Below are 13,470 nucleotides of genomic sequence, written 5' to 3'. Positions count from 1 at the left end.
ATCAGCACAGAGCCTACTTCGGAACCTCTGTCCCCCCCCCCCCCCCGTCTCTCTCTGCCCCCCCCCCCCAATAAATTAGTAAACTTAAAAAAAATAAATGTTACACAGGACTCAGATGCATCTTCGCTATGCATGCCCTTATCAAATATTATAATTGTGACACATTTACCTTTTATTGAAAGATTTGAGTAGTTCTTACCTTACTTTAAATTTTCTAAGAAATACATGTAGCTTTTGGAATGTATTTGTGATTCAGCTTTGCAATAAAAAATTGTCTACCTCAGACTTTTAGATCTGGTTAATTGAAGAGAACCAGGAATATAAAGCAAGTTATTGAATTATTATTACTTACAATTAATTACCTAGATGAATCAAAGTTTTTCTTATAATACAATCAAAAGAAACAATTTAGTACAGCCAATACAAGCTAGTTTTCATTCATAACCCTTTATTTTTTTTTAATGTTTATTTATTTTTGAGAGACAGGGTGCGAGCAGGGAAGGGGCAGAGAGAGAAAGGGAGATACAGAATCTGAAGCAGGCTTCTGGCTCTGAGCTGTCAGCACAGAGCCTAGTGCGGAGTTCAAACCCATGAACCGCAAGGTCATGACCTGAGCTGAAGTCAGACACTTAACCAACTGAGCCACCCAGGTGCCCCTCATTCAGAACCCTTTAGTGAGGAGTCTCTTAATTGCAAATGACAAACTCAACTCAACAAGACCTAATTCAAAGTAGCATGAGCAGAGTGGGAATTTGTTGGCTCAGGTAACCAATCACAGAAAGGACAAGGGGGTGCTTATTCAGAAACCACCCAATCTGAAGACATTCCTTGTCCCTCCCTTTTGCCTCCCCATTCCCATCTTCACTCTGCCAAATTTCTCATCACTGCTTTTCCTTGTGAATTGGTATAAATCTCTTGTACTGAAGACAGACTTTCTGTATTTGGTAGGAAGACTAGCCATTTAGTTATAGCCATTTGGCTATTTTTGACTCAGCTTCCATCCCAGCAATCACCTACTCTCGAGAGAGAGGGGGAGAGAGAGAGAGAGGAGAGAGAAAGAGGGAGAGCGAGAGCTCTAGGTCAAATGTCATTAGTATATGTTAGCTGCCTGTGTCAGTTATAGTTATTACTATTTGAATGAAGAGAAGGGGGGAAGAACATTCCAAGCCAACAGAATAACTTAACTGGAAACATGAAGGTGAGTGGCATTCTTTAAAAAGGCTCAGTCTGGTTGGGATGTAGAGTACAATGCAGATAACAATGATTAGAGATGGTGCTAATGAGAGGTAGTTTGGGACTAGATGGTAAAGGAACGTAGATACCAGCCAAAGAATTTTGACTTTTCAAAATATACAGTGGGGACCATTGAAAAAAAAATTGTGGCATCACTTTTTTTCCTAATCTGATATCCAGGCTTTCTTTTTATTTTTTTATGGAAAATTCTCAACATACACTGTAATAAAAAAGAGTAGTATAAATACCCCCATGTATTCATTACCCAGCTTTAACAGTTATCAATATGTAGCCAATCCATTGAAGATTTTTGAAGAAGGCAAGAAAGGAGATTAACATTGTGTCACTTCCTTTGCTTTAGTTAATCTTCACAATGTGCCTGTAGAGTATGTTGTATTCCGACTTTCCCTAATTACAAATGAGAAAGCCATCAAAATGATGAACTAAGTAACAGTGCTGGGATTCTAACCCACACCCAACTTCAGAACTCAAGTTCTTCCCCGTGTTGCATAATGCTGCCTCTAATTATGATGTAGGACATTATTCTGTTAAAAATAGCTGCTGTACTGCTGTACTGGGGCTGTTGACCCTATTCAGGATGGTAGACTTCTCTGCCTCCAGCCACTCTGCCTCTACAAGGTCACCAGGATCTAAGTCTGTGTAAACGTTGAACCTAATCAGTTAAAATGACCATTTAGTCCAGTGATTCTCAAAGTATGGTCCCCAGACAAGCAGCAAGTTGTTAGAAAATGTAAATTCTCAGCTCCCCACCACCACCCCAGCCTACTGAATCAAAAATTCAGAGGCTGGGAGCTCATGATGCCTATATTGCTACTTACTGTGTTTAAATAAAAATGCTCCAGTTGTTTCCTGCAAACATGAGGTTAAAACCATCTACCAAGAGCATTTCTAAGGCAAAGCCATATCAGAAGAATTTATATGTTTCTTTTTTAACAAGTTCATGAAAAGCATGTCTTAAGTTAGGAATTCGTATTCAGACAGTACCAGCAGTCTCCCTTGGGATGTTACATGACTACGTGGAAAGGAATTTTAAGGCATTTGCACTGCCTATATTTAAAGTGCTTGATGGTGCCATCTGGTGGAGTAAGCACTATAGAATGTGCAGCTTTATTACTCAGTGCTTCGGGGATAGGTGTGCATTTTTAAAAAATCAGTGTTATAGTAAAAGTTTAATGGAATAGCCAGACATAAGATGTACAAAGAGTTTATTTACTGTAAAACCTCCATTGAGGATATGATACCAGAACACAAGCAACAAAAGAAAAATAGCTAAATTAGACTTCATCAAAACAAGAACTTTTTGTGCATCAAAGGACGCTATTGAGAAAGTGAAAAGACAGCCCACAAAATAAGAGAATATATTTGGAAGTCATACATCTAATAAAATACATGTATCTGATTATATGAATAACTCTTACAACCCCACAACAAAAAGACAAAACAACCCAATTTAAAAACGAGCGAAGGACTTGAGTAGACATTTTTCCAAGGACAGCATACAAATGGCCGGTAAGCCCATGAAAAGATACCCAACATTATTAGTCATTAGAGAAATGCAAGTCAAAACCACAAGGAGGTACTGCTTGCATGGCTTGAATAATTAAAAAAAAAAAAAACAAACAGAAAACAACAAGCATTGATGAGGATGTAGAGAAATTGGAACCTTTATACATGGTTAATGGGGATGTAAAATGGTGCAGCCACTGTGGAAAAGTTTGGCAGTTCCTCAAATAGTTAGACATAGAATTACCATAGGACTCAGCAGTTCCACTGGTAGGCATATACCCAGAGAATTGGAAACAGATGTTCAAATAAAAACTTATACATAAATGTTCATAGCAGCATTATCCATAATAGCCAAAAAGTGGAAACAACCCAAATGCCCATCAACCAATGAATGGATACTAAATGTAGTATATCCATATAAAAGAATATTATTCAGTCATAAAAAGAAATGAAATATTAATACATTGATGAACCTTGAAAACATTATGCCTGGTGATAAAGGCGGGCACAAAATGACACGTGTTATATGGTTCCATTTATATGAAATGTCTAGGCAAACCCTTAGAGGTAGAAAGATTAATGGTTGTCAGAGGCGGGGGCGGCGAGGGAGAAATGGGAGTCACCACCTAATGGATATGGGATTTCTTTTGGGGACAGTGCAAATATGCTGGACGTAGATAGTACTGATAGTTATACAACATTATGAATGTACTAAAAGCCACCGAATTGTATACTTTAAAATAGCTAAAGTGGTGAATTTTATGTTGTGAAAATTTTACCTCCATTTTTAAGACAATTTCCATTGATTGGCAGGACTCCAGAACCTTTTTTTGATTATTGCTATTTTTATAGATATATTTTCCCCATAGTTGTTGCTAATATGTATGCTATTTGTTTTACTTTTTTTTTAACCTAAAATTATTTTGTACCTACTTTTGCAACAGTATAGTTACCATAGTTTTTGTTGGTGCCTATATTTCAGTCATTATATATATCATAGCCTAATTATTTTTCAAATGTTTCGCGGTTTTCTTTTTTTTTTTCTTTCAATTTCAGTGAATCCTACTCTAAATGCTTAAACAAAGAAGAATGTTTAAAATTCTTTATAGACATTTCATTGGTGTTTCTTCAAAAGTGTATTTCTAAATCACTTTTTTCTAACCATTGCTATTGTGTTTTTTTCTCTGACTGCTCTGTACTAAGAGTATACTAATTTATAATCCTACCAACAGTGGATGAGGAAAAATGGAGGAGATGATTTGACATGATTGCATGTCTACTCTGTTTCAGGCACTGTGCCTGGATCCTTTCACATCCACAGTTCCATTTAACTCCCACACCTACTCTGTTATAAAATGACTACAGTGGTTGATGGCAGTTAATAAACAGATGAACAAAGATTAGAACCCAATAACTTTGTCTCCAAGTGTATCCTGTTTCTACAGCTTTACCAATATTGGATTTTATCTTTTTTAGTTCCTATTTATTAGAAAGATTCAGCATTTTCCCAAGTGATTGTTTACTGGTTATAAGTACGTTTATGTAACAATCTTTATCTTTTGTCCATTTATTATTAATAGATTTTAAACTGAATTTACCTCGTGAACAGTAGGTGTTCTGTATCAAAGCTTTGTCATAATTTTTTTTGCTTTTGTTTATTACCCTTTTACAGGCTCTTGATGGAAATGTATATGATCACCTGAAGGATTATTTAATAGCCTTCAGCCGGACTGAGCTAGAGACATGCCAAGCTGTGCAGAACACATTCCAGTTTTTATTAGAAACCTCCAGCAAGGTAAGTTACCTTTAGTGAAATATGTGATGTTATTCATTTTAGAATCTAAAATGTTTTTGCATACAAACAAAATGAAGTCACCGGTACTTTAGAAGAATGCTTTAAAGGACAAATCTCCTGGAAACACTTTTCCTTCTAACAAAGTTGCATGGTGTTCTTGATGAGTTGGCACAAAGGGGAAAAGGGGAGGTAATGGTACAAGCTAGTGCAGGATATCACTCTGCTGCCATATTGCTTTTGAGATGAAATGATTTGAAGAGTTTTACCTTCGGGGTGCCTGACTGACTCAGTCAGAAGAGCATGTGACTCTTGATCTCAGAGTTGCAAGTTCAAGTCCCACATTAGGTGTAGAGATTACTTAAAAATAAAATCTTTAGGGGCGCCTGGGTGGCTCAGTCAGTTGAACCTCTGACTTTGGCTCAGGTCATGATCTCATGGTTTGTGAGTTTGAACCCCACATCGGGCTCTGTGCTGACAGCTCAGAGCCTGGAACCTGCTTCAGATTCTGTCTTTGCCACTCTCTCTCTGCCTCTCCCCTGCTCACGCGCTGTCTCTCTCTTTCGCTGTCTCTCAAATATAAACATTAAAAATTTGTTTAAATAAATAAAATCTTTAAAAGAAAAAAGGGAATTTTACCTTCCACTCAAATAAATTTTGAATGCACTCAACTCATTCATATGGAAGGACAGCAAGGTCATGTGTAAGTGTAAAAAATAATAAAAAGACACAAAAGGGAAGGTAGCATTTTATCACTGATCAAAAAATGAAGGCTTTATCTTGTTTTTTAAAAATTAACCTTACCTCCTACATGCTGTCATTCATTGATGGTAAATCTTTGTTCAAAAGTGTTAGGATCCAGCAACTTTGCTGGCATGTTCACACTGTGTGCAGAGAAAATAAACAAAATTGCTTTTCTTCAGGATCCTGACAGATTAAAATTTTTTTGCAGCATACAAACTGTCCTTTTGAAGATAAATTGTTCTTATGATTAGTAATTTTTTTATTCTGATACATTAAATGCATAGTAAATGTTTCCCAGCTGAATGCATGCATTTGTAAAACTATATTCATTTTGTAACAGCTATTTTTAAAGATTTCGTTCAATCCTCTTTTTTGGCAGGGGAAGCAGGAACTGACTTAATACCTTAAGAAATTGTTTGGAAAGGAATCAGGGTTTCTTAAGAAAAGAAGCATAGACTCTTCTTCCTGAGCACCTCCTTATATATTTATTCTTGTTTTCAGTGTACCATGACTCTATTTCTATTTTTAGAAAAACATTTAAAATATTAATTTGGGGGGCACACAGCTGGGTCAGTCAGTGGAGTATGATCTTGGGATCATGAGTTCTAGCCCCATGTAGGGCCTAGAGTTTCCTTCAAAAAGTAGATAGGTAGGTAGGTAGGTAGGTAGGTAGGTAGGTAGGTAGATGGATAGAATATTAAGTTGATACAGAAATATAAAAATCACTAGTCTGGTGCTTTGAAATCCTATCATGTTTCTATTTTCCTGGATTTTCTGGATTTTCCAGAATCCAATACAAGATATAGAAGGATTGATGTGTAGAAAGTAGGATGGGTAGAAAGATGGGTAGTTATATGAAAGCAAATGTAGAAAAATGTTAATTGAAGAATCTAGGTAGTGGGTATATGGGTGTTTGCATATAGTTATCTTTATTTTAAGGTATATGTATTTGAAATTTTCTATAAGAGAATGTTGGGGGAATGAGTCTATAAAAACATCTTGGCTTTGTTCTGTTTGTGGAGCGGTTGATTTTTGAATAGTGATCAAACTGTGTATATTTATTGGCCCATTCAGGCTTCCTGTTCCTTTTTTAATACATTTTGGTAACTTATACTTTCCTAGACAATAGTCCATTTTATTTATCAAATTTGATGGTATATGTGTATAAACTTGGGTACTCTATTGTCGTCTTCCTTTCCATTTCTAATATTGTATGTGCTGTGCTTTCTTTCATTTTGATCAAACTTACCAGTCTGTCTTCTTAATCTCCAAGATCCAGCTTTTACTCTACTTCTTCATGTTGTTGCTATCTCCTTAATACCTGCCTTTATATTTATTATTTCTTTCTACTTTATTACAGTTTATGTGCTTATTCTTTTTCAGGCTTCTTTTTCTATTAGATCCTTTGTTTTAGTCTTTCTTGCAAGTAAATCCACTTAAGGCTAAAAATTTCTTTTTCTACTTTAACTGCATTTTATATGTAGGGGCTTTTTGTTGTTTCTACATTCTCCCCCTTGTTAACCCATGAACTGTTTAGAGATGAGTTTTTCCAGTTTTCATTCAGTGGGAGTATTGTAGTGGGGTAACATTTTTCATTTCTAATTTTATTAGAAATTATATTTTATTACATTTATTTTTATCAGAGAGATTGTCCTCTGACAGAATTGTTTAAAATATCTTTTTCTGAAAATAAGTTATGTTGGATACACTACTTTTAGTTTATAAAACAGGTAAATTTAGTCTTAAAGAATAACTAATATTTTACACAACACTTAATTTTCTAGGAGTTTTAAGCACATCCTCTGAGGCTGATATTATCATGCCCGTTATATAGAAGAAAACAGACTCAGGAAGTTTATATGGCTGCCCGAGGTTACATACTCACACATCGCATTTTCCATGCTCTACTACTATACTATATTATCTCTTTAGCTTGTATTATTTCCATAGAAAATGAATTAAAAATATATAAACTGGTTTGGACATAAAGAGATAAGCTTTCATTTTTCTCTGCATTCACTCATATGAATATCTTGCTCCCCAGGGATGAGGATAAATGATATCCTCTTCTGCTTATATTGAAAGTAAGAATGATATAACTAGGAGTTGAGCCCTTTGTTCCAAAAACTAGAAGAGCTCATACCTTTAAGTTTTATGCCATGTGCTTTTCTGTTACAAAGAGCTTGTTATGCTATTCTTGTCACACTGCTGAACCCAGCACAGTGATCTGATAACCCAGAGAGAAGTTTGAAAATCTTCAGGTTTTTATTCTACACCATTATTACTTTGTCTTTTTAGGGAGGAGTTTATTCTCCCGCCCCCATCTAAATTGTAACTGTGCATATTCTCAAAGATACTTGGGGGGGGGGGGGGGGTGCGTAATCCATACTGACACACTGTAGCTATTATCCTGTTCTCTGTATCTTTCATCCTCTGAAGAGAAACACCTGGCCCTAGGAGCTTTTGTTTAAGTTTAATTATTTATGAAGCTTGCTCCTTAATATTTTATGAAATGCTTTGTATATGTAACTGAAGCAGATGTTGTCATAAATATTTTGTCTAGGATAGTAACTCCAAAGGTAGTTCTGGCTTTTACAGTTTGTTCACGTGTGCTTGCTTTCTGTCTGCGTAAGGAGACTCCTACCAATTAGTAACATAGCTTTTTAACAGTTCAGAAAAGAAGTGTTATTCTGTATTTTTTTGGAAATTGACTTGTCTGTTATTGCCACTCGTAATACCTTGAAGACTAATCAAAAAGTAAACTTAATAAAATAAAGGGAAAAAAACTATTATCATCTCAAAAGAAACAGGGAAAAGAAAAGACACAGGAAAAACATTTGACAAAATTAAACACTCTTTTATGATAAAAACACAAATTAGAAATAGAAGGGAACTTCCTTAACAGATAAAAGGCATTTATGAAAAACCTACAGTTAACATCGTGCTTAATGGTGAAAATCTGAAAGGTTTCCTTCTAGAGATCAGGAACAAGACAAAGATGCCCATTTTCCCTACTGTACTGGAAGTCCTAGTCAGATCAATTAGTCAAGGAAAAAAGAAGTAGAAGGCATCCATATTGAAAGGGAAGAATGAAATTATCTGTTTTTGCAGATGACATAATTATATATAGAAAATACTATAGAGACCGTGAAAAAAGTACTAGAGCTAATAAGTCAATTCAGTGAAATTACAGGTACGAGATCAAAACACAAAAATCAACTATGTTTCTGTACTCCATCAATGAATACACCAAAAGAAAATTAAGACAATTCCAGCTATAATATCTAAAGAATAAAATACCAAGAATAAATTTAAATAAAGGATTCAAAGACTTGTACATTGAGAAACTATAAAACATTGCTGAAAATAATTGAAGAGGACCTAAATAAATGGAAATCATATTTATGGATTGAAAGAGTTCATATTCCCCAAAGCAATCTATAGATTCAATCAATCCCTATCGAAATTCCAATGACCTTTTTTTGCAGAAATGGGAAAGCCTGTCCTCAAATTCATATGGAACTTCCAAGGGGCCCTGAATACCCAAAAAGAACATTGAAAAGAAAAAACAAAGCTGAAGGACTCAAACTTCCCAATTTCAAAAGTTAATTCAAGATTAATCAAAATAGTGTGGTACTAGCATAAGGACAGACATATATAGACCAATGAAATAGAATTGAGAATCCAGAAATAAGCCCAAACGTCTATGGCCAATTGATTTTCAACAAGGTTGCCAAGGCCACTTAGTAAAGAAAGACTACTTTTTTCAACAAAAGACTTGTGCTGAGACAAGATAACCACATGCAAGAGAATGAAGTTGAACCCCTACCTCACTCCATATACAAAAATTAACTCAAAATGGACCAGTGACCTAAAACTATAGAAGAAAACGTAGAGGTAAATCTTTATGACCTTGGGTTTGGCACCGTGTTCTTAGCTTTGCCATTAAAGCAGAAGCAACCAAAGAAAAAACAGATAATTTGACTTACTCAAATTAAAAGCTTTTGTGCATTAAGGAACATTCTCAAGAATATAGAAAAGACAGGGGTGCCTGGGTACCTCAGTCAGTTAAGTGTCCAACTTCAGCAGAGGTCATGATCTCATGGTTCGTGGGTTCAAGCCCCACATCAGGCTCTGGGTTGACAGCTCAGAGCCTGGATCCTGCTTCAGATTCTGTGTCTCCCTCCCTCTTTCTCTGACCTTCCCTTGCTTGTGTTCTTCCTCTCTCTCAAAAATAAATAAACATTAAAAAAAAAAAAGATTTAAAAAAGGAGAATATAGAAAAGATAGCCCATAGGATGGGAGAAATTATTTTTTATGACAATTTATTGTCAAATTGGCTTAGATACAACACCCAGTTCTCATCCCAGCAAGTGCCCTCCTCAATGCCCATCACCCATTTTCTTCTCTCCCCCATCCCCCATCAAATCTCAGTTCTCTGTATTTAAGAGTCTCCTATGTTTTGTCCCCCTCCCTGTTTTTATATTAGTTTTGCTTCCCTTCCCTTATGTTCATCTGTTTTGTATCTTAAAGTCCTCATATGAGTGAAGTCATATGATGTTTGTTTTTCTCTGACTAATTTTACTTAGTATAATACCCTCTAGCTCCATCCACATAGTTGCAAATGGCAAGATTTCATTTTTTTTTATTGCCGGCTGATACTCCATTGTATATGTATACCACATCTTTCTCTGTTCGTCCATCGATGGACATTTGTGTTCTTTCCATACTTTGGCTATTGTTGATAGTGCTGTTATCAACATTGGGGTGCATGTTCCCCTTCAAAACAGCACACCTGTATCCCTTGGATAAATACCTAGTAGTGCAATTGCTGGGTCATAGGGTAGTTCTATTTTTAATTTTTTGAGGAACCTCCATACTGTTTTCCAGAGTGGCTGCACCAGTTTGCATTCCCACCAGCAGTGCAAAAGAGATCCTCTTTCTCCGCATCCTTGCTAACATCTGTTGTTGCCTGAGTTGTTAATGTTAGCCATTCTGACAGGTGTGAGGTGGTATTTCATTGTGGTTTTGGTTTGTATTTCCCTGATGATGAGTGATGTTGAGTATTTTTTCATGTGTTGGTTGGTCATCCGGACGTCTTTTTTGGAGAAGTGTCTATTCATGTCTTTTGCCCATTTCTTCACTGGATTATTTGTTTTTTGAGTGTTGAGTTTGAGAAGTTCTTTATAGATTTTGGATACTAACCCTTTATCTGATATGTCATTTGCAAATATCTTTTCCCATTCTATCAGTTGCCTTTTAGTTTGCTGATTGTTTCCTTCACTGTGCAGAAGCTTTTTATTTTGATGAGGTCCCAATAATTCATTTTTGCTTTTGTTTCCCTTGCCTCTGGAGATGTGTTGAGTAAGAAGTTGCTGCGGCCAAGGTCAAAGAGGTTTTTGCCTGCTTTCTCCTTGAGGATTTTGATGGCTTCCTGTCTTACATTTAGGTCCTTCATCCATTTTGAGTTTCTTTTTGTGTATGGTGTAAGAAAGTGGTCCAGGTTCATTTTTATGCATGTTGCTGTCCAGTTTTTCCAGCACCACTTGCTGAAGACACTGTCTTTATTCCATTGGATATTCTTTCCTGCTTTGTCAAAGATTAGTTGGCCATATGTTTGTGGGTCCATTTTTGGGTTCTCTACTTTGTTCCATTGATCTGAGTGTCTGTTTTTGTGCCAGTACCACACTGTCTTGATGATTACAGCTTTGTAAAACAGCTTGAAGTCTGGGATCGTGATGCCTCCATCTTTGGTTTTCTTTCTCAAGATTTCTGTGGCTATTCGGGGTCTTTTCTCATTCCATACAAATGTTTGGATTGTTTGTTCTAGCTCTGTGAAGAATGCTGGTATTATTTTATTAGGGATTGTATTGAACATGTAGATTGCTTTGAGTAGTATGGACATTTTAACAATATTTGTTCTTCCTATCCAGGAACATGGAATATTTTTTCCATTTTTTGGCGTATTCTTCAATTTCTTTCATAAGCTTCCTATAGTTATCAGTGTGTAGATTTTTCACCTCTTAGATTTATTCCTATGTATTTTATGGGTTTTGGTGCAGTTGTAAATGGGATCAGTTCCTTGATTTCTCTTTCTGTTGCTTGATTATTGGTGTATAGGAATGTACCCGATTTCTGTGCATTGATTTTATATCCTGCGACTTTGCTGAATTCATGGATCAGTTCTAGCAGTTTTTTGGTGGAATCTTTTGAGTTTTCCATATAGAGTATCATGTCATCTGCAAAGAGTGCAAGTTTGACCTCCTCCTGGCTGATGTGGATGCCTTTTATTTCTTTGTGTTGTCTGATTGCTGAGGCTATGATTTCCAATACTGTGTTGAGTAACAGTGACAAGAGTGGACATCCCTGGCTTGTTCCTGACCTTAGGGGGAAAGCTCTCAGTTTTTCCCCATTGAGGATGATATTAGCATTGGGTCTTTCATATATGGCTTTTATGATCTCAAGGTATGCTCCTTCTATCTCTACTTTCTTGAGGGTTTTTATCAAGAAAGGATGCTGTATTTTGTCAGATGCTTTCTCTGCATCTATTGAGAGGATCATGTGGTTTTTGTCCTTTCTTTTATTGATGTGATGAATCATGTTGATTGTTTTGCAGATTTTGAACCAGCCCTGCATCCCAGGTGTAAATCCCACTTGGTCATGGTGAATAATTTTTTTAATGTATTGTTGGATCCAGTTGGCTAGTATCTTGTTGAGGATTTTTGCCTCCATGTTCATCAGAAAAATTGGTCTATAGTTCTCCTTTTTAGTGGAGTCTTTATCTGGTTTTGGAATCAAAGTAACACTGGCTTCATAGAAAGAGTTTGGAAGTTTTCCTTCCATTTCTATTTTTTGGAACAGCTTCAAGAGAATAGTTGTTAACTCTTCTTTAAATGTTTGGTAGAATTCTATTGGAAAGCCATCTATCTGGTCCTGGACTCTTGTTTTTTGGGAGATTTTTAATTAATAATTCTATTTCTTTACTGGTTAAGGGTCTGTTCAAATTTTCTATTTCTTCCTGTTTCAGTTTTGGTAGTGTATATGTTTCTAGGAATATGTCCATTTCTTCCAGATTGCCCATATTATTGGCACATAATTGCTCATAATATTCCCTTATTATTGTTTATATTTCTGCTATGTTGGTTGTGATCTCCCCTCTTTCATTATTGATTTTATTTATTTGGGTCCTTTCCTTTTTCTATTTGATCAAACTGGCTAGGGGCTTATCAATTTTGTTAATTCTTTCAAAGAACCAGCTTCTGGCTTCATTGATCTGTTCTACTGTTTTTTTAGTTTCGATAGCACTGATTTCTGCTCTAGTCTTTATTATTTCCTGTCTTCTGCTGGTTTTGGGTTTTATTTGTTGTTCTTTTTCCATATCTGTAAGGTGTAAGGTTAGGTTGTATATATGAGATCTTCCTTCTTTATGAAGGCCTGGATTGCTATATACTTTCCTCTTATAACCACCTTTGCTGTCTCCTGGAGGTTTTGAGCTGTGGTGTTATTATTTTCATTGGCTTCCATGTCCTTTTAATCTCCTCTTTAACTTCTTGGTTAGCCCATTCATTCTATAGTATGATGGTCTTTAGTCTCCAAGTATTTGTTATCTTTCCACATTTTTTCTTGTGGTTGATTTCAAGTTTCATAGCATTGTGGTCTGAAAATATGCACAGTATGATCTTGATCTTTTTGTACCCCAGTATGTGATCTATTCTGGAAAACGTTCCATGTGCACTGGAGAAGAATGTGTATTCTACTGCTTTAGGATGAAATGTTCTGAATATATCTGTTAAGTCTGTCTGGTCCAGTGTGTCATTCAGAACAATTGTTTCCTTGTTCATTGTCTATTTAGATGATCTATCTATTGCTGTAAGTGGGGTGTTGAAGTCCCCTATTATTATGGTATTCTTATCAATGAGTTTCTTTATATTGTGATTAATTGATTTATATATTTGGGTACCTCCAAATTTGGAGCCTAAATGCTTACAATTCTTAGATCTTCTTGGTGGATAGACCCCTTCCTTAATTATGATATAATGCCCTTCTTCATCTCTTGTTACAGTCTTTATTTTAAAGTCTGGATTGTCTGATATAAGTATAGCTACCCTGGCTTTCTTTTGTTGACCATTAGCATGATAGATGGTTCTCCATTCCCTTACTTTCAATCTGAAGGT

The 13,470-nt window shown here is 35.9% G+C and overlaps 1 protein-coding gene across 4 annotated transcripts in view; it reads left to right on the top strand.

Annotated features, from left to right (window-relative positions):
- FCHSD2 (FCH and double SH3 domains 2) overlaps positions 1–13,470 on the top strand; it is a 310,380-nt gene that overhangs the window by 224,138 nt on the left and 72,772 nt on the right. For all 4 annotated transcript variants that reach the window (XM_040489259.1, XM_040489261.1, XM_040489257.1 and 1 more), the window contains exon 9: positions 4,433–4,555. In XM_040489259.1, the coding sequence (XP_040345193.1) occupies positions 4,433–4,555 (123 nt within the window). The remainder of the gene's footprint in view (positions 1–4,432; positions 4,556–13,470) is intronic.

The sequence above is a fragment of the Herpailurus yagouaroundi genome, unplaced genomic scaffold (assembly GCF_014898765.1).
Source record: "Herpailurus yagouaroundi ecotype Mexico unplaced genomic scaffold, PumYag 180, whole genome shotgun sequence".
Lineage (NCBI taxonomy): Eukaryota > Metazoa > Chordata > Mammalia > Carnivora > Felidae > Herpailurus > Herpailurus yagouaroundi.
Note: the sequence above shows the minus strand (reverse complement) of the source record. Positions and strands in the feature narration are given on the sequence as shown.